Source organism: Varroa destructor, unplaced genomic scaffold (genome assembly GCF_002443255.2).
Source record: "Varroa destructor unplaced genomic scaffold, Vdes_3.0 BEIS01000007.1, whole genome shotgun sequence".
Classification (NCBI taxonomy): domain Eukaryota; kingdom Metazoa; phylum Arthropoda; class Arachnida; order Mesostigmata; family Varroidae; genus Varroa; species Varroa destructor.
The window spans coordinates 3,410,805-3,435,051 of NW_019211460.1; the positions used below are offsets into that span (position 1 = coordinate 3,410,805).

At 36.6% G+C, this 24,247-nt stretch overlaps 3 protein-coding genes across 12 annotated transcripts in view; 1 reads left to right on the top strand and 2 right to left on the bottom strand.

Annotated features, from left to right (window-relative positions):
• The window catches only part of LOC111253735 (lysosome-associated membrane glycoprotein 1-like), a 10,114-nt gene extending 2,500 nt beyond the window's left edge, over nt 1-7,614 (bottom strand). Inside the window, exon 1 of one of the 2 annotated variants that reach the window (XM_022813604.2) lies at nt 7,258-7,614. In XM_022813604.2, the coding sequence (XP_022669339.1) occupies nt 7,258-7,315 (58 nt within the window). In that variant the 5' untranslated portion in view covers nt 7,316-7,614. The remainder of the gene's footprint in view (nt 1-7,257) is intronic. The other variant, XM_022813602.2, reaches the window with a different exon arrangement.
• Nucleotides 5,167-24,085, top strand: LOC111254300 (uncharacterized). 5 transcript variants are annotated; one of them, XM_086974391.1, is made up of 5 exons: nt 5,167-5,707; nt 21,983-22,154; nt 22,462-22,544; nt 22,907-22,993; nt 23,362-24,085. In XM_086974391.1, the coding sequence occupies exons 2-5, from the start codon at nt 22,033-22,035 to the stop codon at nt 23,532-23,534; spliced, it is 465 nt and encodes a 154-aa protein (XP_086830517.1). In that variant the 5' UTR covers nt 5,167-5,707; nt 21,983-22,032; the 3' UTR covers nt 23,535-24,085. The 5 variants fall into 5 exon arrangements, with proteins under 5 accessions (XP_086830517.1, XP_086830516.1, XP_086830514.1 ...); XM_086974390.1 differs by lacking the exon at nt 5,167-5,707 and adding an exon at nt 19,369-19,517; XM_086974388.1 differs by lacking the exon at nt 5,167-5,707 and adding an exon at nt 19,574-20,683.
• On the bottom strand, nt 12,420-19,311 carry LOC111254491 (RING finger protein 141-like). Of its 5 annotated transcripts, none has more exons than XM_022815384.2 (7): nt 18,873-19,311; nt 17,937-18,073; nt 17,425-17,604; nt 16,304-16,411; nt 16,000-16,099; nt 15,580-15,754; nt 12,420-14,839 (listed from the first exon to the last, which is right to left on the bottom strand). In XM_022815384.2, exons 2-7 carry the CDS (start codon nt 17,937-17,939, stop codon nt 14,731-14,733), a joined length of 675 nt encoding a protein of 224 aa, XP_022671119.1. In that variant the 5' UTR covers nt 17,940-18,073; nt 18,873-19,311; the 3' UTR covers nt 12,420-14,730. The 5 variants fall into 5 exon arrangements, with proteins under 5 accessions (XP_022671119.1, XP_022671120.1, XP_022671121.1 ...); XM_022815385.2 differs by lacking the exon at nt 18,873-19,311 and adding an exon at nt 18,516-18,670; XM_022815386.2 differs by lacking the exon at nt 17,937-18,073 and having other exon boundaries at nt 18,873-19,308.
• Nucleotides 24,086-24,247: the final 162 nt, after the last annotated feature.

Sequence of the window (24,247 nt, forward strand, 5' to 3'; positions counted from 1 at the left end):
GTGAGAAAGAAATGAAATTTTTTTATAGTCCTTTAGAGTAATTTGGTCTATAACTAAAGCAAAAAATATTTTGTTTTGTTTGGCGCAAATTCATTAACTCAGTTACTGTTGAATTCTTCGAGCAGCTAGTAAATTTGTAGTATTTATTGATCGCGTTTATTAAAGTAGCTAGGAACGAAACGATCATAGTAATACTATAATTAATTTTTAATTATTATTCAGCAAATTGTTTTTACGTATGTATGTACACTTATAAATAATTTATTTGATAAAAAGACCGATCGGTGTTGGTTCCTCCTTAAATACTGTTATTATATATAAATATCCATAATGATCACACAGCGCAGAAACACACTAATTGTGTCTGACGTCATTTTCAAATAAGCTAGCCTCAACAGTATCTGTTATTTTTCTATTTGTGGGATAGAAACCAAGAGAATACCTTCTTTATAAAGACAAAATATAATAATACATAATGAACGCGTAGGGAAATATGTAATAAATAGTCCTTTTAAATGAGCCATTCTCCCTGCAAACAAAGTTGTTACGTTCACTATTGCTTGCCAAAGCATCACAAATAAAAACATGAACTGCCAGATCGATGTACAATAGGAACATTTATATAAAATAGATTTGCTTGTTTTCATAAATTATGTAAGATTCATATATTATTGTTATGTAATAATATGCAAACAAATGGACACGAGTGATATTAAAAGGCCTTCCTTTGATAAATGTATAGTCGTGCCTTTAAAAACTCTGCGAACAGGTCACGAGTTTGTGCATCGAGCATAAAAATGGACGAATTGAAAAGTAAAATATTAGATAATCTTAAACAAGTAGTATAGAGAACTGCAATAAACGGTCTTAGAGACGTCAGATCCAATAGAAACAATTAAGCCATCCAATTAAATCATTCGCAAGTCCCTCCAAATAATAAAACTCTTATCACGGGAACAGCGATTATGTTTACTGTAAATATTTCGTGAGATGTGTAGGTAAAGACCATCAAAGCAAATCGGACCACCATTTTATAAAAATATTTTTATTTTTTCAATAATAAACATCAAACGCTGAAAAAAAGCTTTATAGAATATAACTACATTTTACTTTGGTAGGGAACTGTGCCTTTTGCCATTTTCGCTTATATTATTAGACTATTTCCGGATGAAAGAATGCTTATGGATTTCTACCCGGATTTCCGTTCCGCAGTTTCACCAGCGAACGCGTCTACGGCGTACTCCCACGTTTACTTATGAATACTTATTAACTTCTTCATTCATTTTTCGTTATACACTATATATGCTGAGTATACAGAAACAGTGTGCAATACCCTGTCACTTTTCCCAATTTAAGCTAAAGCAAATTCACAGTCTATTTATCCCGAACCCAAGTTCGTTGCTGCTACTATTATTTTAACTTTTTTCCTTTCTCTTCGTTACTCCGCTGCACTTATCCTTGTTGCTCTATTGCAGTTTTCTAGTTTTAATTCTCTACTCACCACCCTATTCCAACTACGTTTGACTCAAGTCGCACTGTTGTGCTACTGCGTTATCATATTACTCCGTCTTAACGATTTCCCAACATTACTTCACCAATTTCCTCAGTGTACTTCCATTGTTTAATTATCCTGATTCAAAATGATGCTCTGTTATGTTTTCGCTATTTTGTGGTCTTGTAATATTTTTCTTCGCTCAATTATCTAGAGCTTCCAATGACCTGTTTGCAATTATGCTACTATATTTGCTAATTTTGAAAAACCAAACTAGACATTACACAGTTTGAAAATAGAACAAGTAACTAAAGATGGCAACATAGATGTATTAACGTTAATAAAAAATCTCAACAGTTTTATGAAAAAACGTTATCTAGCAGTAAAATGAGTTGACTTAATTTTTTGTTGTAAACTTTAATTTTGTTCCTGTTGTGTAGAGCTAACGTTTTTATTTATTAAAGCCTATGATCTTTTATGATTCACCATAAAAATATTTTTCCTTCTAAAGTTAAGCCTAAAATAGGTGAAAACAAAATGGATAAAGAAACCGTTTTCAAAACTGTCAGCGCACACATGTTCAACTTGCCTAAGAATTTGGCGTTTTAGTAAAAGTTATAGTGTTACCGAGCATTTCCTCTATATCTAATTAAAATTATGATTAACACAGTATGAGTGGTTTGTTAAGTTTATTTGTAATCACCCTACATTGTGGTAAAAGTAAACCATGTGCAAAAATGTATGGTAAAAAAACTAATACATAACGAAACGCGTCAAAATTTAATAAAGTAAATCTCAAATATTATTCAGTAATGAGTTGGCTAATCAATCCAATTGGGTCCTCATCACTCTTAAGGCTGCAGTTGAAATTAAATAGAAGAAATTTAAAGTTATATCCTGCTTTTGAGCTTAATAGTTCTGGCTTGAAAATGCCGTAAGTCCTTTATACTCGTAAGGAAAAACAAAACTGAGTAATCTTTTTCTGATTGCCAAACTGAGTAATTAGTTTGTTAAGTTCAAGTAGTCCCATAATGGCAGCATAAGAAAAATGTTGACATGAACTCAAAAAATAGATAACAGTCATACTTTAATTACCTTGCACGAAATCGTATGACATGGAAAATAAACATAGTTGCAACAAAAGATAGCCAAGCGCTCCGAACTCGTCAGGTTCTCAGAAACTGTAATCTGGCTAGAGAAATTCAGAAAAATCACGGTTGCCGCAAAAGTCTATAACGTAATACAATAATTAGAGATACAGTTGGGTAGATGCCTTCAATGAGCAACTTAGACAACTTTTGATGAAGATCGCTTGTTCCGTTACTAAGAAATCCTCATACCTGACAAGGGTAGATGAGGTCAACAAGACATGAACAAGGACATCAGGAAATAGCCACTGGGTAAGGCTGTTCGTTCCTTATATACAGATGTGTGTAGCATTGAGTCGGCAGCAACCTCAGTAACCTTCCTTATTTATATATTCCTCCACACATACAAATTATTATTTATTAACATATTTATATTTCGAACTAATTTTCAAAATGTATTAAATGCATTTTTCCTATTTCAAGGCCTTACGGCCTACACAAGGATACTGGTGTCACGCAACTGGTGGATCCTCGACAGATTTGTAGATGATTATTCACCCTACAGCTAACACACTGATTACTATTTCAAACAATGTAAATCTAAATGTCCCTAAAGCTCAATCACCGACGATTAATCACACTAAAAATATGTGATAAAGCCTTCAAAATAAGATTTCTGTTATTCATGACGATGATGGTACAGCATGAGTTCGATATTATAAAGTATTCCAGCAACATCTAGGAAATCATCAAACGAAAGTTACATAAGTTACATAGATAGCACGTTCGATTCACAGATTTAATTTAGTTATGATGTAACCATCATCATCTTCTACTTCCCGAGATGAACGAGAAATACTGATTCGAACCTTGGCGTACAACAGATTCTATGACAAAGAACATATCAAAAAAGGTTAACACAACCGTCAAATCGTAAAAAACAATGTAGCCCCCTAACAAAAAGAGACGATATAGATAAAGAACCTTCTATATAACAGTTTCAAGAGATGCGAATACAATTAATTAGGCCAATAAATTGTACATATACATCAGTTCAATAACCGCTTTCCGTAAGTGGTGCACTGTCGTGCGTTTAATTGGTAGCGTTTTGCGTACATCTATTTTATCGCAAACTAATAAATTTCTAATATTACGACGATAATACTGATTTACGTATAAAACTATAGCCACCCAGTAGCTATCGAAGGTATTCGCGACTACCACGTGTTCCTTAAAGATACGCATATCAGTTTTTCTTTACTCGTCATCGAATAGGCAAATAGAAAAAGAGAGAAAGCGATCGCCTAGTGATTCTACAGTGGACAGCATCGCCATGCCTCCCATCTAATTCTTCAAGCAAAAGGGTGTATAATAATAATATTAATAACTAATCCTCGGCGTGAAAGGCTGTCGCAGCGTTTCATCTAACATTGAATACATGGACGCATAACCGGATGCCCGGAGCCGAGCGGCGGCTATAAGCCTTCTCGTGTCCAAGAACCCCTTTCCTGCTCGCATCGTTTAATCTGCTCTTATTTCTCCATGTCCCGTGTGCTGTTTTGCTGGCTGACACAGAAGGTGGTACGGCCTTAACCATATTTGCTAACGGTAAATTGCATTGTTTTTTGAGGAATAACGACCTTTAATAACATTGTTCAACGTAGTTCCCTTGAGCGGATTGAGCCAAATGTACAGAGAAGACAGTAGAAGTACTAGATGAACATTAGTAATAACAGATTATTTAAACTAAACGCTACAAAAGTTGTAATACATAGCAACATAAAAACTGTAAGTTGATGCTAGCAGATGCGTAGATTATCTGAAGTATTTTCAGGAAATGCTTTATTCTATTAACTAAAAACAGAGCTTCCCGATCGGCTAGCTTATTACATTCATTTGGAATTGATAGATTAATTTTCTAGGAGAGAGTCCGCCTTAAAGGTCACACATATCTGTCAGTCTTACATTTAAGGTTTCGTCGACCCGATACTTTGTGTGACGTAACCACGCGTGTATTGAACTAAGAATTAAACCAAAACAATAACGCCAGAGAGTTCTTGAATACACCTATGTACCTGAATATACCTACGACTTAATTTCAACTTGTAGATTCTACTCCCAACCGAGAACACAAGATTTTTGTAGTACAGGTTTATCCTAGAATAAGTGTTTTTTCCTTTCCCTGCTCATTGGACGGTGCCGATCCATTTGACTGCTAAGGCAATTGCGTACAAACACTTCCATTGACGCTTTATCTTTCTAACCACTGTATTCCTTCATACGACCGTTGCTGGTTCGCTGTTGGTTATTATTGTTAGCTAAGCCAGTAGTAACGGTGAATAGACAGCGAGTAACAACAACAACCAGCAGCAGTAGCAGCGACAAACCTGTAACGAGCGACTACAACGAAGAACTGTATCAGTCGCCATACCGATGGCTCAGCCGGGCACAGCCCCTGGTACAAGCCAGATAACAGCTCAGGAAACAACACCGACCATATCAGCAGAAGCAGCAGAGTGTTATTGTTGTTTATTACGATATCAACGCATTTGCTCGTTGAAGCGCATTGCTCCAAGTTGGCAACAACAACTTCAGCGTTCAATAATTAGTTTCGCCGCTGCTTTAAACTTGTCTGCCTTTCAAGCAAACTGCCCTTAACAGCAATTAGCGCCAGCTGCGGGTTATATAGGTACTAACATACGTACGTGTGGCAAGGTATAATAGACGTGTATCCGCCTAAAATCATGCATTCACAATGTATGATGTACTTCAAATGTGTAACCCTTTTGTTAATAGTGACTAAGCAAACTTCAAACATGTATAAGTAACGTACTTCAAGTTCGTAGGAAACCATTTGTAGCATTGAGCTGTTCAGGTACTCCCTCTTAAGTCCCGCATCACTCTAATGACTGTGCAAATAAACAATGACCCGTACATATCACTACGTCGGCTGTAACAAACACTAAATGCTACTGCCCGATAACTTGTACTGACACTGTTAAGCTTGTTGTCCACGGCACCTACGAGACTCTATAGTGCGTAAAAGGAATCATATTATGTCCTATTTGATTACGACTCTGCCTCTACAATACAAGAGGTTCGCAGGCAGTCGGTAAACACGACAGAGGTATGTTTTGCTCGCTTTTTTTTATCTTTTCTTCTTTTCAGAACTTGTGCAATACCCCATCGAATAGTCTCTCAAATGCAAAATAGTTTTTTTTTTTTGTATCAATTTAACAACGATAGAGATTATTGCTGGGCTATCAGTCCCATTTCAGCTAAACGATATGTATTTACTTATCACAAAAGTGCGATCTAAGCGATCAGTTTCACTGAGAACGACGATGAAAGTGCGACAATATGTCGACGGTTGGTGTTAAACTCTACATTTGACTGACATGTCTTTCTGGCCAGATATATATCGATCTTGTCATAGCAACATAAAAATGTCACATAATATCAGCTTGGAAATTTAGTTACACCCATCTTATCCTATTATGTGCCAAGATAATTCATCACTATGACTATAATCTTCATGCGCGCAGAAGACGAATAACGACAAAGCAGTGCAGTGGCTACCTTGTTAGTTTTATCATTGCCATCATCCAGGTCATTCTCATGACCGGCCACTGGCCAGAACCACTAACGACCAGCTCGGTATCGTCACTCATAATCTGCTTCCTATATTCTACTGTCATCAATTCTTTCTTATCATTGTGACAATTCTCGAAGAGAAACTCAAAATGAATTAAATTGCTAATTAGTGAAGCCTTTCCTAACTGGCAACTCGATCTCCAATTATTTATTCTCTTGATTTCTACATTGTGTGTATATATGCACTTTGAGACTATGGTTTCTTGGCTCTTGAAAATATTAGTATTAAAGGCCTGGAGGCGCCATTTGTAGTCTAATAACAAAACCAGCCGGCAAATACTATATCGTCTGTTAGGACCTTTGAGCTGTTCGCGACAAGTCGTAAGCAACTGTATGCCTATGGATATAGCAGCAGCATGGTAGGCGGTTTCTCCGTAGGAGAGGTAATGGCGACAAATACAAGTAAATGACACCGCGTTTCGTACGCCTGTACCAGAAACAGCTACAACAGTCGGTTTTCTTCGAACAGACGCGCTACAGTCAGTTAGTTTTGCTTATAATTGAGGCAGTGGCATAGAAACATACTTGCGTGTCCTATTATTAGAAACACTGCTACCCAGTGGTATCGGATGTAAAACTCGAAATATTTTGTATTGGTAAAGTAGTAGGTTAGAGTCATCTAACAGTTCGTTATCTATTTCTGTACTGTCTGTATTTCTGTCTGAGCTTTCTTACGGCGCCTGTTTTTAGTTGCGCAGTAAATATTAAAACGCGAAAAAGAAGGGTAACTTCACGTGCAATTACTCTGCGAGTAATTTCTTATTCTTCTTCGTTATTAACGAAGCAAGACAGCTGCTTTGCTTTTTAAAGGCGGGTATGTCTTTATTTATACAGTAACAAATCCGAAAGCATTACAGCTGAACTGAAAGCTCACACATGAAAAGAGCATAGATAAGAACGACAACGAGAAAAAGGCAACGAGTAACAGTAAGCATGATCATGATCCTCATCATAGTCCTCGTCGTTGTCTCCGTCGTTACTATTGTCATCTTGTCGATCTTTTCTCATTATTCATTAACTCACCTTGCGACGCTACGAGGGCTACGAGGCCCGTCAGCACAAACAACCTTCTGAGTTTCATTCTTCAAAAATTCTGTTTCTGAGACGTCGGAATCTCTCTACGCAAACGAAATTAAGTGTGTCGAGCAAGGTGGGCCCGCAGAGGCACGCCAGTCTTCAATCAGCTAACACCGATGCCACTACTTATTACTACTAGTTTCGTTACAACTCTATGCTGAATCGTGGCAGCAAGCAGGGCAGCGTTCTATAGCACACTGATGGCCGAAAGACTCCATCATGCAATGACGAAGCAGCAAGCTAGTTTAACGCGGCGCCACCAGACGGCGCTTGCAGGCCGAGGCGGTATGCTCGAATGGGCGCGTATGCATCGAAGTGGTGCTGATATGTCCGGTGGACGATATTTGATCGCCATGGCACCAACAGCAGCCATCCTCCTCGCCCATTACCTATTGTATCTTTGCATGTGCGTTATGTTCTGTCCTGCTATCGTTTAACGATCGATTTCTAAGCAGTAGTCGGCGGTAATGCTGCAAATAAGGCTATTACATAAGTTTGCTCGTTCTAGGGAAGATGAATCTACGTTTCCGATATACTGGTACATAATGTCGAGAAAATAACGTTGACGAATAATATAACCATTGACATTAACAGCGGCGTGGTCGTAGACGTCGCAGCCGCTTCATAAAACCAAACGCGGAGGGAGTGGTTGATAATTAATTGCATTGGTTACATTCTGATAGTGGCAGTAGACGACGCTTTAATGCAGTTCGTTGTATTAAAGTTCACTTCAGATTTCGAAGCCCATCGCAACCTCGAGTCCAACTAGATTAGGCTCGTTCGCGTTTGACATCCGAAATATTCTGCAGTATGTACTAACAGGCATCAACTCAAGATTTTTTTTTATTCAGTTATTGCCGTAATAAAGGATGTCACTGTACCTGTGTACTGTAATTGATTTTTTAGGGTTCAAAAGGCAGCTGTACAGACGCACGGAATGGCTCCTTGAAATAATTTGCCTGCTTTTTTGTTTATAAATGCGAAGTCATTAATTTTTTATCTTTTCGTGGTTCCCAGTATGTTCGCAAATATATGTTTGCCTCATAACTGTTTATTTTAAACGGATACTCTGTCGTCTGCGTTTTGAAACTAGACTTCCAATTGTCAACATTTGTCAACAATTGTCAACGTTTGAACCAACTGCCATTAGGATTCATTTGATGTACCATTGACGGTAAATTTGACATAAAAATAAAAAATATTGTGCGTGCCTTTAAGTCACCAGCAGCATCGGAAGCGGTAATCTCACCATCTGTCACGCGTATTATCAGTTAATACTAGTATATATATAATATTGTGGACGATGACGATCAAAGGCTCGCGATATGCTCGTGTGTCGCAAATATTTATAACAGCAAATGTCCAAATCTAATAATAACGGTACATATATAATATAACATACTTCTTATCAGTGATTTAATTCTCAGGGAGAGCTTAAAGTTAATGTATCTCTTTACCACTATGACTGACTGGCCTCTACGTATTGGAAGTGCGTTTACCATACCGAGGTAATTAAATCAGTTGAAATGAGCTCATGTGGCGACAAGGAAAAAATTAAACAACAAAATTTTAAATTACCAAAAATTCTGTTTTTATAATAACCAGAATATATAATTCGTAGAAAACTAAAAATCCCTTTACGCTTCCAGAGGATTGACAAAAAATTGTAAATGACAATATTATACCGCGCTTTAACGGTCATTTATGTCGGAAAAGTGATCTTTCTAACGCTTAATGAAATTATTTTGGATCTGAGAGCAATTTCTGGAAGGCCGTACGTCTCTTACACATTTTTTCCATACATCAAGGTATTTTCGAAACAGGCGCTAAGGCTTTTCTTTGTAATTTGACTAGACCAGATACACGTCACCTATGTAAATACTATAGAGAACATATTCTAATCGTTTGTCAAGCGAAGTGTACATAATACGGTCATTTATACTTGCATTGATGGTGTTCTATTTTTTAGTGGACATTTACGGAGCGTAGTGCTCGCAGTACCTCTTTGCAAAATCTTTAACTAAATCAGTCATGAATCAAGATAATTCAAGGAACAGCCTATTACCAAGATCAAAAGTTTTCATAAAAAAAGCCTGTTATAAAATTATTAAAGGCTTATGTTTTTCTGGTCTGAAAATCGTTGTCTTGGTACGCATTTCTTATTGTGATCCCAACTTGAAGACTGATTGTGTAATCCTAAGGCTTGCTTGCGTTTGATAAGCAAAGTTAGGCAGAGTAACATATTTTGGCAAGCTGGTTAAGGCAAGATCCTTCATACTTCATCAAAAAACTGCATCATTTGAAACAAAGACTTTATAAGTGAAATCAAGTCACTCTTTAATGGCAGAACAACCATTTTCTGACTTTAACTAAGCTTAATGATCTACTTCAATGTGTGTAACACAATTTTAAGCGAGGCTATGAATTCGGCAGAATACCAAAGGAACATGTCACTTGAAAGCCACTTTGCTTGCTGTTGTCTAGATTTAAAACTCATTATAAGGAGTGATGTGTAAAGAAGTAATGAATAAAGAATAAACTAGTGGTCCTAGATTTTACAATGTCCAAGTTTGAGAGTACGGATTTTACCAAAAGATAGGTAAAAGCGCATAAAGCTCGAATGAATTGCTTTTATCAGTGAAAGCTGGGATGCTTCCATTATGGACGCCATAAGATAGTGTTAGTATTTACTTAATATTAATTAGAAACTAGAATTTCGCTCACATGCAGTGCTTTAAATGCAATGCGCTAACTTTATATATTACCGCGAATCTGCAGATATTTGTCAGTGTATCAACGGGACGCTGCTGTATAAGTAAGGATTATCAAAATTATAAATTAAAAAAGCTATATACAATATAATAAAAATATAATTCTCAACAAAAGGTACTAAAAAGTGGTACAACCATAAATTGATCTTAAAATCTAGGAGAAAAACAGTTTTTTAATCCAAGTTCTGTAGAACTACTTTCACTTTTTATATTCCTAGTGTATCTTGTTAGTAATATCATGTCGCAGAAAACAAGATAGGATGATCAGCAAGGGCCTATGCGAAAATAACAGATTTCGCTAACATTTCCGTAGGAAGAAGTCGCTTTTGAAATTCTGTGTAGAATATATATATATTTTTGTCAATGTATTTTTAGTGGTTGTACTATCTTATGAAATTGTCTTTGTTAATAGATTCGACAATCCTAGTTCAAATTATTAGCGGAAAGATTTCATACTAAGGGAAAGATCAGTCGACGAAACCTATAAGGTATTTTGCTCCTCATTGTCAAATCTTACTCCGTCACAATCCATTTTAGTCGCTGCTACCACACGCCCTAGAAAAGGACCCGTACAAAACAAAGTCTGAATTTTATTTATATTCAAGTAATTGCGCATACATTTTATTTCCGTTAGCGCTCATGGCTGACGATTGAAATAAGGGTTTTTCCTACTATTTAGTTTTTCGCGATCTTACTAATTCTTTCAGAAATGTTGTTTCAAAAACTTAATCGAACCCCCCATTTTCTTGCAATGGTAGCTCAAGTGAATTTATCCGCCAAAAACAAATGGATTTTACTTAAAAAATAACCACCAAGTCTGCTCTCATCTTTAGTAGTTAGCAAAGAATAACCAATCGGTCGAATGGTACATTGTGCTGTGCAGTGCACTAAAATTATCTTCATTGCTTTTGGAAGCTCAACGTGGGTGGTTAAAAATGCTAAATGGCCACCATCCCCGTTTTTATTTGGAGAAAAAGTTGAAGATTCTTGTCGCGAATGGCAACAGGGTCTCTATTTTGTTACAGCTACTGTGTCTAGCTATAAAATAATATTTGGTCAAGATACGAATCTGAGTTTGCGATTGCATGACATTATTACATGTGTAGAACAAGCTTATATATATATCAGTTAAATGGTACACTATATTTGTATGTTAAAATGAAGTACAGCGCGTGTTCATTAGTACATAAAATAATAGAAGAATCCGTCGCTTCATACTTACTATATTTAGTCTGTCTTTAAATATGCATATGTACCTCAGGATGCATGATGAATGCAGTTTTATAACTAACTTTCACTAAACTATATTTCTCGATAAACGATATGTTAGCATATTTTTATGAGTACCTCCTGCCCTATGTTCTCGTTATACGCAGTGACAACTATTTATATCAGTTATGGTTACGTTAAACGCAGGGTGATAAAAAAAAAATAGTCAACGAAAAATTAAGCTACTAATTTTATATCCAAGAAGACTTAGTTACTGCTTTGCTATTGCGCTTTGCACATACTTAGATCGATAACAACGAACAATGATGATCTCAACCACGGCACCATTGGTAATCAAAGAAACGGCGATTTCGGGTAACTTCCCGCGTAACGAGTGTTGACGGCTTTGTTTTGCATAAACTTTTATTGTCATCATATACGATATAAGTAGCCAATTTTAGAGACGACGATTCAAAAGCGAAGCCAGGTGAAAAGTACAACCTTATTTTTGAAAATCACGTCCTTTTAACTCTATACTATTTTGTCATTCAGCATATTATTTATTAGCGTTTATATATATATATATATATATATATATAAACCCATCACTGTGGAACTTCTCTAATTTATAAGCAAACAACTGTGATAAGTGACTTTTGCATCGCCCCGCTAGAACCATTAAGGAAATTCTGGAAACACCGAAACAAATGATTGCCTTATGGTGCAAGATCTGCGCTATGCATTAACATTTCCTATTCAAGTTTTCTCATTTTCTGCCGAATTGCTAAAGATGCATGTGGTCTAGCATTACCACTTGGCAGATAACGCCTTTTCTGTTCACTTTGTTCCAGTCGATTTTTTTAATAGCTTGTTGTAATCACATTAATTGTTGACAGTAGCGTTCTAAATTAATCGTTTACCAGGTGGCAACAACTTATAATACACGATTCCTTTCTGATTCACACACAAGCATCACCTTCTTCGGCACCAATCCACATGTCGCAACAGACCATAATCTTCTTCGCGCATTTTTGTCATATGTAATCCATTCTTCATCACCCGTGATCTACCGTTTCAGACATGGCTCGATCTTGTTGCGTTCTTAGATTTTCAAAGATGGAAATATAGTCATAGTCAAGTACATTTATTTGCGTCAATCCCTGTGGCACACAAATATCAAATGTCTTTTTATCGTCAGCTTTTTTCCAGTGGCTTAAAACTGTTTGGCGGTGGATGTTTATTTCTTCGGCGATTTCATAGCTACTCACATATCGGCCGCATTCAACTTTCGCAATAATTTAGTTAGCTTTTTTCGTAGCTGATAGGCCGCTACGAGAAACACTTTTCACATCGAAATTCTCAGAAAGAAAGTGATAGAACCATTTTCAGGCTATTTTTTTCGGTAATGTACCTTGATCACAAACAGCACAACTTTTTTTTTTATTGGTATGCAGCATTTCCGCCTTTATCGTGATATAACTGTAAAATATAGCAAAGTTTTATAGACATATTCTTAAAGGCACTCTAATCTGGATAAAGCATTCCAATAATGTTAGCACCTCTACAGGGGTCAAACCTCTGCTTTCAAACAACATAAACGCCGACCCAAAATGACTATTATTACATGAGATATGTAACTTTAAAGCCATTTAGTTAGAAAACGGTCATTACTAACATGTATATATTCTGCCGTATTAGTAGTGTACAGCAATTCGCTACGGTTGCTGTCGTATAAACTATGACAACTTCATGCTAACTAATGTATTATGCTATATAAACATAATCAATGTATGTACATTGCAGAACTTAATGCGCACTGCAATAATAGTATACAAATAAAGACTATATTTCAAATAAAATTTATTATCTAATAAGATCATATTATTAAAAAATATAGTAAAATAAGGACGTGTAATGGCCCCTATGCTGATGGGATCTCTTACACAAATAGTCATAGATGTCTGGTCAGACCAAAGGCTAGTAATGTACAATATTCGTCCGCAGCAATGGTATTCATCATTACAAGCTGTAGTTGCAGATTTTTTATATTCAATTCATTCACGACTATCATTTTTGACGGTACTCAATTGACTTAAACAAAGAAAGAGTTGCCAACGGTAACCGTTTTTATTCTACTAAAATTTCTAATTTCGAGCTTCGACTGCATATATATCACTTCCGAATTTCAACGGTGCTGCAGCCGCATCTGCTAAAGTGTAGATGGCAACGATGTTGCTGAAAATCTTTGGCAGTCATTATAATGAACAGTGCCGTTAACTTTTCTTCTAAGCACAGGGAAACCCCTTCCAAGCATGAACAGCACAAAAGGCTAACAACGACAGCTAATAAGTAATTGAACAATTGATTTTTACAGAACTGTATAAAGGGTATATAAATTCGACCACGTATTTACTTCTGTCTTCACCTCAAATAGGAACTCATATTATTGCGTAAGAGACGACCTTTGTAGTAGCGTTTCAATTAACAAAAAAAGGGCATTGAGTGCTCGTAAGGTAGTAGTGTCTGGAAGGTACTACAGATTAACGTTAATATATTAACACTGTAAGCGACAACAGGAAAACTGGGTTACCCGTGAGCTACAATGCCGAATCGTTTCTTCCACCCAGTTGCGCGGTATGGGATTAATGTATCGGTCTGAGACTTTTGGGCTTAAGCATAAAAGAGGAACACTTTTCTGACTGCTAAATTTTGCCAGAGGCAGGTATTATTGATGAAACAGCTAGTGGAGGGTAAGAACGAGAGACGAAAAATAAGCACGGCTGGAGTTAAGTGGACTCGAACTAGACCCATATTGTATAAGCCGAAATGACAAACGGTACTTAAAATAATATAGCCATCATTGTAAGTAATCTTATCTCTCCCTTAGCACCCGCCCTCTGTTTCCTCTAATTATTATTCAATTATCACCTAGCTATAATCCTTTCTGGGTCATCATCACTTTGAGTTGCCTAATAATGAACTCCGTCATCATCACTTTGAGTTGCCTAATAATGAACTCCAAGTTTCAAGCTCATTTGTTCGATCAAGTATTTTCTACAATATTCTTGCTGCAATTAGGTTTTTTTTGGTATTTCTATATCTATTTTCTGTGGCATTCTTCCGCTGGAGACACTGTGATACCGACATGCTTACTGTACAGACGGTACCCGTAAATGTACACTAGAATGCCATCTTCAAAAGACGAGCAGCAGATTCGAACCTTGCAAGAGCTGAGTAATTATGCTGAACACTGCATTCTGTTATCTAAAATAGTCGTGTTCAAATGTTTGTTTCTGTAGTTCCGTATCTCATATCTCTATTTTGGGTATATGATTTTAGAAAACATTTGAAGCTATACTGCACTGTTTTATGATGTTGAACGTTCACGTTCTGATAGACGTATTCAATCACCATTTCCAGGTCAGGTTGATAATAAATGCTAAAATGATCTGAGTAGATTTACGAGTGTCGTCTTGAGTTCCTTCTCCATCTCGGTTAGATCTGGACCATCTTCAAGTATCCATTGGTCCTCAACCGTTGACTCCTCCCTGAAAACGGGATAATTGCAGAAAAATCGTAAATGAGCGATAAGGTTATGCACGGTAACGGCTACATTAGTTACGTTACAACTTCGGAATGTTTTACGAAAATGCAGCTGAGAAATATGTCGGCCTTCCAGAGAAACTACTGAGCATAAAACGGTTCCCTCAGTGCTCATATAGTGAGTGGTATCAAAAAGGGTGAAGGAGGAACGACATTTTGGTTTGAATCTCGATAGTGATACTCTATCGCTGGATTTTGTCAGCCGAGGCTCGAGGTCTTATTTCGATTCGTTTAGGCTGGGTTAAACGATCAAACAGTAACCCTATTGGGCTTAATCAACCGGAGACGAATACGCAAGCTAGTAGAAAATCCTACTGGTTTAGTGGCTTCATGGATAAACCTTATGTTTAATTCTGGAAGGGACACAATTAGAAGTAAAATATATCCACTGTATCAGCGGCCATTATTTAGTGTGCACATACGAATTCGATACAAGCAACTTTTTTAGTTATGTAAGTCTTATGAAGGCGGGAATTGTTAACGAATAATGCAACTGATGAAAAATGTGTAAGTACTTGTCATAGTAATATTCATAGTTAAAATGATGTGAATATCACATACTCAGTATTCGCCTATTTAATTAATTGGAAAGCAGATGATTTGACGATTGAATTATTAGTACACAGCAAATGGGAATAATGCAAGTATTGAACATCCAGAACACTACTAAAAAGAACAAGTTTACCTGCATAAAGGACAAGCATTACTGCGCAGCTGCCACTCATGTATACAGGATGGACAAAATGAATGTGCGCAAGGCAGCGAGATCTGGCGTTCCCTTTCCAGACAAACACAACATAAATGATCATCCTCTTCTTCTCCTTCCAACTCGGCGAGCTGAGTTTGCTGTCCGGAATCCTCTGCAAGCGATTACCAAGGTTGCACAAATAAGAAAACCTCTTGGCAAAGGTTCAGTTCACAAAATGGCCTATTGTTTCCAGAGCGAAACGCTTGGGCACTCCAAGAAGCCCACATTTTCTAATTTGGTACAGAAGGCGATTTACTTGGCTCGAAAAGCATCCGAGTAAAATTGAAAAAAAATTTCTACTGTCGGTAATTGTTACTCCATTCTACAGACTCGCAGATAAAGGAATAGAAGACGTACCTTTCTTTGCTCCATTTTGTTGAGTTGTCGGAATGTTAAGGAGCTTTTTGTTTACCATCACATTGTGGTAGACGGTAATAAATTGGCGGAGATTAATTTCCTACAAAATGTAAATTAACGTGAACCAGCCGCAGACATATGTACGTAGTAAGTTTTGTGAAATAGTTCCCTACGATGGTGCTTTCCACAAATAACAAAAAGTTTGCTTTTAGTCACGCAAACATTTAATTCATAAGAGTATTAATTATGTTACATAGGAAACTTGCATGTTTTTGGGTCCTGACATAATTCATAAATATTGCACCTTAGTTAGTTCTTCTCCGGACTGAAGGTCCTTCACAGTGCAACGAAACCGAATTCCACTTCGCCACAAGAGGTGGTCATCCGAATATCCTGCGACTTTAACGTTTACCTTCCAATTCAGATAAAAAAATATGATTATAAATCTTTTCAATTGAAAAGTAAACCAACTACTCCGTTACAGAGCTCCATTCTAAAAATAATTGTTAAGAATTATAGAAGAGAAGTTTTAGCATGTAATAGCGCTAGTAGATAACAAACGGTGGTGCTTAGATTAGTCTGGACTATAGGTAACCAATATATGTAATAACATTGCCGTGCCTGAGCCAGGAACGCGCCATTTCATTGTTTGTTTTTGCACCGAACATAGTCTATCCGGGACCGTAAACAAACTGGTTAACACGACTGCACGAACGCCCCAAGGTGGCAAAATAGCTACAGATAACTACGACTGTACAAATTCTGAAACTAATTTGAAATGCTACTAGTGCATATGCAGTCACCCCAGGAACGCAGTTCAAAATTCAGCAGTTAGTGTAAGTGTGTCTACCGTTAATTGCATGTTTTCGAAGTACCTTAAGAGCACATACGCATTTTTTAGACATTTTCCATATTTTCAAATTTTATCATTTTATAAATATTACTTTAACGTTACAGGGTTTTTGATCGGATGGCAGTCTAGAGTTCAGTTTCTCGGATTTCTTTGTGTGTGAGGTGTTATTTGAACCGACTCCAGCAAGACTCCATACAGTAATATCAGCTTAACGATCAACTTGCTAACTCCTGTGCAGCTTTTGTGCGGTTTCTGTGAAGGACTGAAAAAATCATCGAAGTGAATGAACGGTACATTGACTAAAATAAGTTGTCAGAAGTTCGATTTAAAAGTTACTTATATTGAAAGGTGACACAACTTACAAAATTACCAAAAATAGCTTCGTTATACTCCAATGTAGCTGATCTAGTAGGAAATAAAAATATTTTATATCTAGTAAAGTTTCTCCGCGACGGGAATATTCTTCACCTTTATTTTAGAGGCCGGAATCGTAGAGCTCTACGTAAATCGACTTATTATTCTAAATTACCCTTTGTGCGAGTCAGGTTGAAGTTTCACGGGTTGATACCCACCTCTCTTCCGCCTAGGTTCAATCCAGCGTCGTTTACCTCGATAATCATCCTGGCCACATCGTTCCGATCCAGCATTGCCATCATGCGAAGTTGTTTTATCTCGCGAGCCATCAGGGTACCTCCAGCCGCAACACCACTGCTACTACTGTGTGTTGCCCCCATCAGGCCTAAGGCTGCGGGCTGTAATAAATAAAAACCATCTCAAGTGACTATTCCATAGTACTTCATAGCTTTTTTGGAATAGCTTTTACCCAGGACATTTTTTCCGCTATTTCGCCATATATTAGTAATTTAGCAGCAATTTAGAGGATTAGTGGGCAAACGAAAAACTAGTATTTGCTAATGGTATTTACCTAGTTACGATAAACTTAAGGGCTTACAGCTGCCTCTGACATGCTGGAGGGAAAAACGCTTTATGTTGCTGGGGAAAATCTTGTTGGTGAAAGCTTAATAATTGTTTTTTTTGAAATTGATTATATAGTACTGTCCTTGACCACACTTGGTTACCATACCATCAACCCTAAAAAAATCTCTGGCAGTTTGGAAATGTTTCTTGCGGGTAAGATTCCGTTAAATAATAATGACGCCCTGCCATGTGCGAAACCGTTCACTAATATCCTTAGCTTCGTCCAGTTTTTACATCAGTTTTCTGTGAATGAACAGTATCACGAAGAACGTACATGTTATAATCAATTTTGAAATATAGAAGTAAGTCGAAAACGATCGCTGTGGTACAGTTCCAACCTTAACTAGGGCCGACATAGGCTGCTAAGCACTTGAATGTAATTAAAGGTCAATCTTGGTCTCTAAATACCCCAGTGTCTAAAAAACATCACGAAAATTGCAAGGAAGTCACCGTTATAAAATAATATAATAACACATAAGCAATTGGTGTGGGCCGGTATGCCGTGGTCTATACCAATAGATGTCGAAAGACTTTGGAGAATTCTGAAAAGAAATTCTGTCGAGGATGTGAAATGAAAAAAATTATTAAAGCCACATATAACGCATTACTATTATGGACTAATTTTTTTTATATGTAAAAAAGCTATGAAACTTTGTAAGATGCAGGTAGTAACTACAGCTCATACTGGCATAAATTCGTTGGCTTCGAACAATCAGGATATTCAGGATATTCCATAATAGAAAATACCCAATTTGTACGTTGAGGCTTCCAAACTTAATGGTTTTGTCTAATGTTGAAAATAGACAAGTTGTCATATATAAACCTCATAAATAATTGTACGACGTTTCACAAATGGAAGCATTAATACATGGTTCCAAATTCCATAATACGTGAGTTGCTTACATAATGTAACACACAATAACGAAATAATTTGCATGAACTAGACTTTCATGACTTTGGCCGTACATACAGAAGCTACGATAAAAATAAAACCCAATGCCTGCCACTTTATATAGTGCTGATCTTGAGTCTATTTACTTACGTTATTATGTATTATATATCGATGACTCAGTGCTCTACCGAATGAAAGAACAAAAGAATCCTTTTCTGAGTCTCCTCGATATAACACTGAAGAGAATCTGATTTAAGCTGAAGAAGAGATTTCAAATTAATCCTCTCTACGAACAATCTGCCCTTCTTCAATTAATTATTTAATCGGCGGAGAAGCACTTCTATTTTAGCCAAAACAATAAGTAGAGCAAAGCAGATTTTCATCTACGCAGTCACACTGTTTACATGTTTGACCATTTGAATGCATTAGTGCTCGAATTAAATAGAAAATTAATAAAAGCCAACAATCTCATCAAATTTAAATTTCAGTTTCAAATTCACTTTTCACTGATTTGTTGTGACACTGCGATACAAAAAACCGGCTGGCGGTTTATCCTGAATGAACAGAAATGGTTTCCCAGACAGGTGCTACTAATCCTAAACATGGAGTCTGAGGTAAGACGGGCGAAGGAACCCGCGCGAGCGCGCGATACGCAGTGAATGACAGATCAAATGAAGCTCAAGAGCGAGTGCCTTCGACCGCCTTCTATCCAAACTGTAGTACAATATGTCCCATCTATAACTGTATGCAAGCCGTAATTCCAATCGTTCCCTTGAGTCGGGCATCATCAGCATCGTTAAGTCGAACAAATATTGTTTTGTTAATAATTCGGCGCAGCTATTTTTCAATGAAGCAATTTTTCCAGATGTTTATTTGATTCAAGTGTTTTAACAAATTTTAGCTGATGTTATAGTCTCAAGCATTTTGTTAATCGTTTAAGGAGATTGCATTAAGTATATGTGACTTCAGTGCTGACCCTGAATGCAATCATCAGTGATGATTTGTCATAATAGCGTATTCGACATACATTGCTACCTCTAGGGAGCATTTAATACTTCGTATAATATGGTCAATAATCAATCTTGCCTCAAATTTTTTGCGTATCGACAAGATTTCAATTTCGATATGTGAACACGTATCTTTTCCCAAAATTCTTTCAGGCTACGTACCGATGACTAAACATCGGTTCTTAATACTGCTAATTTTATCAGTACTACTCTTCAGTGATTGCCTCACTGTCTTCTTCAGAATTTGTCAGAAAGCAGTGTCATCTTAATTATAGATCCAAAGTTTCTGTTATAGCGAAATGACTGACGTGCGGAATCAGCGTATTTTCGGTTCTTCTCGGAATATGCGTACTATCCTGCATACTATCGCAAATGTGACGTAGATTCTGTAAATAACAATGCGATGTCTCAAGACAGATATCGCCGATATGTAACAGCAGAAAAGAATTCTAAAGTCTTAGCTATATGGTGTATATATCGTGTATAATAATTAATATTTCTATCATTATGAAATGTCGCTTTATTCGTAATTTAGTTTTTTTAATTTGATCTCGACAACAATTAATGTTCTTCCATGGAACCGTAGTTTTCGATGCGCTTTTTTGATATTTCGCACAATGAAAGGATTTTTTCTCGGTTCTTATTACATGCAACCGGTGTTGTGCAGTTCTGTACCTTAGGACTGATACTGCGGAGTAGCAACAATAATAAATGTGTGTCTATGTAATCAAAATACCCTGCTGTACGCCATTGCATGTTGTCGGTTTTCTAAGGAATATAGCTAATGCTCGTATTGCCTTTACAAGATGCGTTAATACTCTTTGTTTGTGTGTAGCTTTTGTTAGCAGTCGATGTTACAGCAGTCAACGGGTCAAGGTAAGGTAAAGAACAGCTCTACCAGTGGTGTGCCTTTGTGTGCCTTGTCTTGCCGACCGGCCGCCCGGCCACCCGTCAGTAGGTATCTGTTTGGTAAACCTTCTAGTGTGCAGGTCTATGCGTGTCCAGTGTGTATGGTGTCAGTGTTGACAGCGGTTGCGTTCCGTGTTAATTGGAGAAAAAGCAGGCTTGAATATGTTTCACTGAAGATCCTATTAACGTGTTTCAGACCCGCGGTGTTGTTAGGATCGCATGTGTATTATCCACTAAATTAATTGCAGTTGACAGTCAAAATTTATGTAAGTTGTATACATTTAGATACTGAGTTGAGCGCTTGACCAACGTTTACGTAAAGAACATTTCTGTTTGATCTCAGGCATTGCAACGAAAAATCTAACTAGATTGTTATCAGGAAGTTGGCTAGCAATAAGTCAGAACAATGATAATAGCATATAAAAAATAGGTTTCTTATGAGGGATATGCTCATATGTGTAATAGCGATAACAGCTTCAAGCGCTGTCAGATTAGTTTCCGCAATTCGTAACAGTTCGAACAAGTGACGGGTCTTACCCTGACAGACCCTCTCATGCAGTTGTTTCAAAGCTGTAAAAACTGCTATTTATTTATTTTATTTATTATTTATAAAAGAAGTTTTAGTTTCTTTATCATAAATTTATTATGTATAGAAATATATGTCACGACAACTCCCCTGCAGTAATTTTTTTATGGTTAGCAAACAATTCGAGCAAACGTTACTCTACCTATTAAAGCGCACCTTTTACGCATGAAAATTGTGTACGAAAAGGTAATTAATAATTCAAAAAATCATGCGCCACTATTTTTTTACTGATTTAATTATTTCCCTGCTTTAAATGGTTATTCAGTCGGAGATGACCTTCCTTTTGAAAACAGATGTTGTCTTGGTAAAATAAACTTGCTTTCAATTGTTATAGTATCGTTGCATATCAAGTACTCGCACGTGGTATATCTAGTAATAATATCTATCATATCTCTCAACCTGAGTTCTTATGAATCAACTGTAACAAGAAAAATAATCGTGCGAAAAAAAGGTTAACGAAAAATCAAAGAGAAAACAAAAGAGCAGCCCAGAAGTCGTAGATCAGTCTCTTGAATGTCGAAAAATCTTTAGTCAAATAAAAAAAGCCGAATTTTCTATGGTATGCCAGTATGGTATGGAATAGTATGCCAGTTCGATTATAAAGGACATTAATAAACGTGAGGTGATTGACGTGCAGCATAATGTTACATCTATATGCCTATCATCTGTCAAAATTCCATTGGGATGTTTTCTGCGGATAGCTAGTTTGCATCAGTTATCACGATACCGAGCCTCTTATGATTATTTATATATTTAAGGAGAACAACCATTTGCTGGAATACCGCGATCCCGTCGTAGTCCGTCTGTGATGTCGGAAACCGGAGCAATTGGTGTGGGGTTAGCTGATACTGACGATATTCCACTAGCGGATGAAGATGGAGAGGAGGTTAAATCAGAACCAGTACCAAATCGGAATGGGCAGCCGCAAGAGTAAGTGTAAGCATAACTACTTGTCATATATAAAACTGAACATCGTCAAACATGGCTGATTTATATATATATATATATATATATATAATGTGGACAGAGAAAAAAAACACGTTAACGAAAGACGATATATGATATTTACACGAACTCCATTCTCGTCGCAACTTATATCAGTGACGAATTAGCGTTAGTTCCACGTTGACTTCGGTTACCTCCATATGTAGAAATACAATTATTTTGTTCTAAGTAGTGATTAACTGAGAATTAGGACAGGCTTCACATATGTACCATACATACGTTTCTTTTCCAGGGTTGGTGATCACCGCGATGCTGGAGCTATGGAGGAACAACTATTCTTTGAGGAGGAAAATCATGATGGCTCAGCATTTTCGTGTAAGCTTGTAACCTTTATTATTAAGTCCTAATGTTCTAATAATAAAACCCATTAAATAGAACAATATTAAACAACACTAAAAAAAAGTTATCTATATATAAAATATATAAAAAAATCTATATAGAAACAAAGATTGGTAAAAATCTATTGCAATCGCTTCGTTTAAAACAAAAGCGCACAGCTGCTGTGTCATAACTGAAGATTAGGATTTACACTGTTAGAATAAAACGCGATAGTATACTTTGAGATTACATTTCTTCCCAGAATGAAATCTACTCACATTTCTCGATTTCCTAAAAATACCGAAAATGCGTAAATAGAGGATAGTCTTACAGCTTTGTTTTTACTGTCTTTTTTCCAGCATTAGACCACTCTCTGCACACAGATGAAATAGAAGAAAAATCTCGATTGATTTCGCAAGTCCTGGAATTGCAAAACACGCTTGATGGTATCAACATGAGTATTTCTTGATCAAAATTATAACAATAATTCCCTAGTGAACAAGACGAAATTTAGCTATTTGAATGTTAAGTGTCGTGTATAACCGTTCTTAGTATTTTCCCTATCATCTGATCTTTTTGATGATTTTTTTTCACAGTAACAGTTGCTTGCTATTATGTGGATGATACTTACTTTTTTAACCCGTAATTTTATTTTACAAAATTTCCGATCTAGATAATATTGGATTATATTAGTGTTTAAATAAGATTTAGTTTTACTTTAATTTGTCATTTGATCAAGATTCGAATTTCTAACTAATATACTCAATAAACCAAAGTTGATTTTACACTAGACAGATGTGTTAATATTTTACAGATCTCTCGCAACGGGTCGATAGCGTGAAGGAGGAAAATCTAAAGCTAAAATCGGAAAACGGCGTATTAGGTCAATATATCGAGAACCTGATGGCTGCTTCTTCTGTTTTCCAGAGTACACAGCAGCAGCCATCTCACCAGCACAACCGTCCACCGTGTTCACGCAACAAATAACACAGTCAGCTGTCTAGAACAACAGAATTCTAGAATTAAACCACCTGGCCGGATTAAAATGACACACGCTTTTAACAGCTTGAAACAGTATTAATGATTAACACAAGCTTTTTTTAGTTCCTTATGATTTACTAAAAAAGGTGCCAGCCCTTATAGGACCCAATTTTAAGAAGTGCTAGAATAAGGTGTTAAGGCCCTAAAGCAATGGCACTGAATGTGTCCTTTCGTATGTGTGGCCAAGCATCAAGCTTGTGACTACAATAACAAAGGTAGGTTACGACGATAGTTACCTCGGAATAAAATTAGCTACCAGTGATCAACTTCTTCCTATTCAAGTTACGCAATGATACTGTCAGCTACAGCTAAAACTGCCTGATAAAAACCGCTACATTTACTTATATACCCATAAATAAAACTGGTTTTTATAGTACGAACACACATATTCCCAACAAAATGCCACCACCCACGATTTGTGTATTTTGATAGCTTTGTGTTTTGTATGCATATACACTGCAATAAACAGAGTGTCAGATAACTAACTCTAGTAAAAATTGTAGCTTTTGTTTATCTTTACGATCTTTGAAAAACACAACCTTTCTCGAAAAACATTTATCAATCACGCATTCAATACATACGTTTATGGGCGCTTAATATATTCGTTGCCCTTACTTAATGTTCGGACAAAAAAACGTTCATAACAGGCGGTTTTTCAG

Bases quoted from the DNA above. Each gene is read 5' to 3' on its own strand.
- LOC111254491 (XM_086974386.1), bottom strand. The intron at 15,755-15,999 runs GTACGTCTTCTA...AATCGCTTGCAG, and splicing joins ACAAAATGGAGCAAAGAAAG to AGGATTCCGGACAGCAAACT. The intron at 14,840-15,579 runs GTAAACTTGTTC...TCCCGTTTTCAG, and splicing joins AATGCTTGTCCTTTATGCAG to GGAGGAGTCAACGGTTGAGG.
- LOC111254300 (XM_086974388.1), top strand. From the start codon at position 20,581: ATGTTACAGCAGTCAACGGGTCAAGGTAAGGTAAAGAACAGCTCTACC. The intron at 20,684-21,982 runs GTAGGTATCTGT...TATATATTTAAG, and splicing joins GGCCGCCCGGCCACCCGTCA to GAGAACAACCATTTGCTGGA. The intron at 22,155-22,461 runs GTAAGTGTAAGC...TTTCTTTTCCAG, and splicing joins CGGAATGGGCAGCCGCAAGA to GGTTGGTGATCACCGCGATG.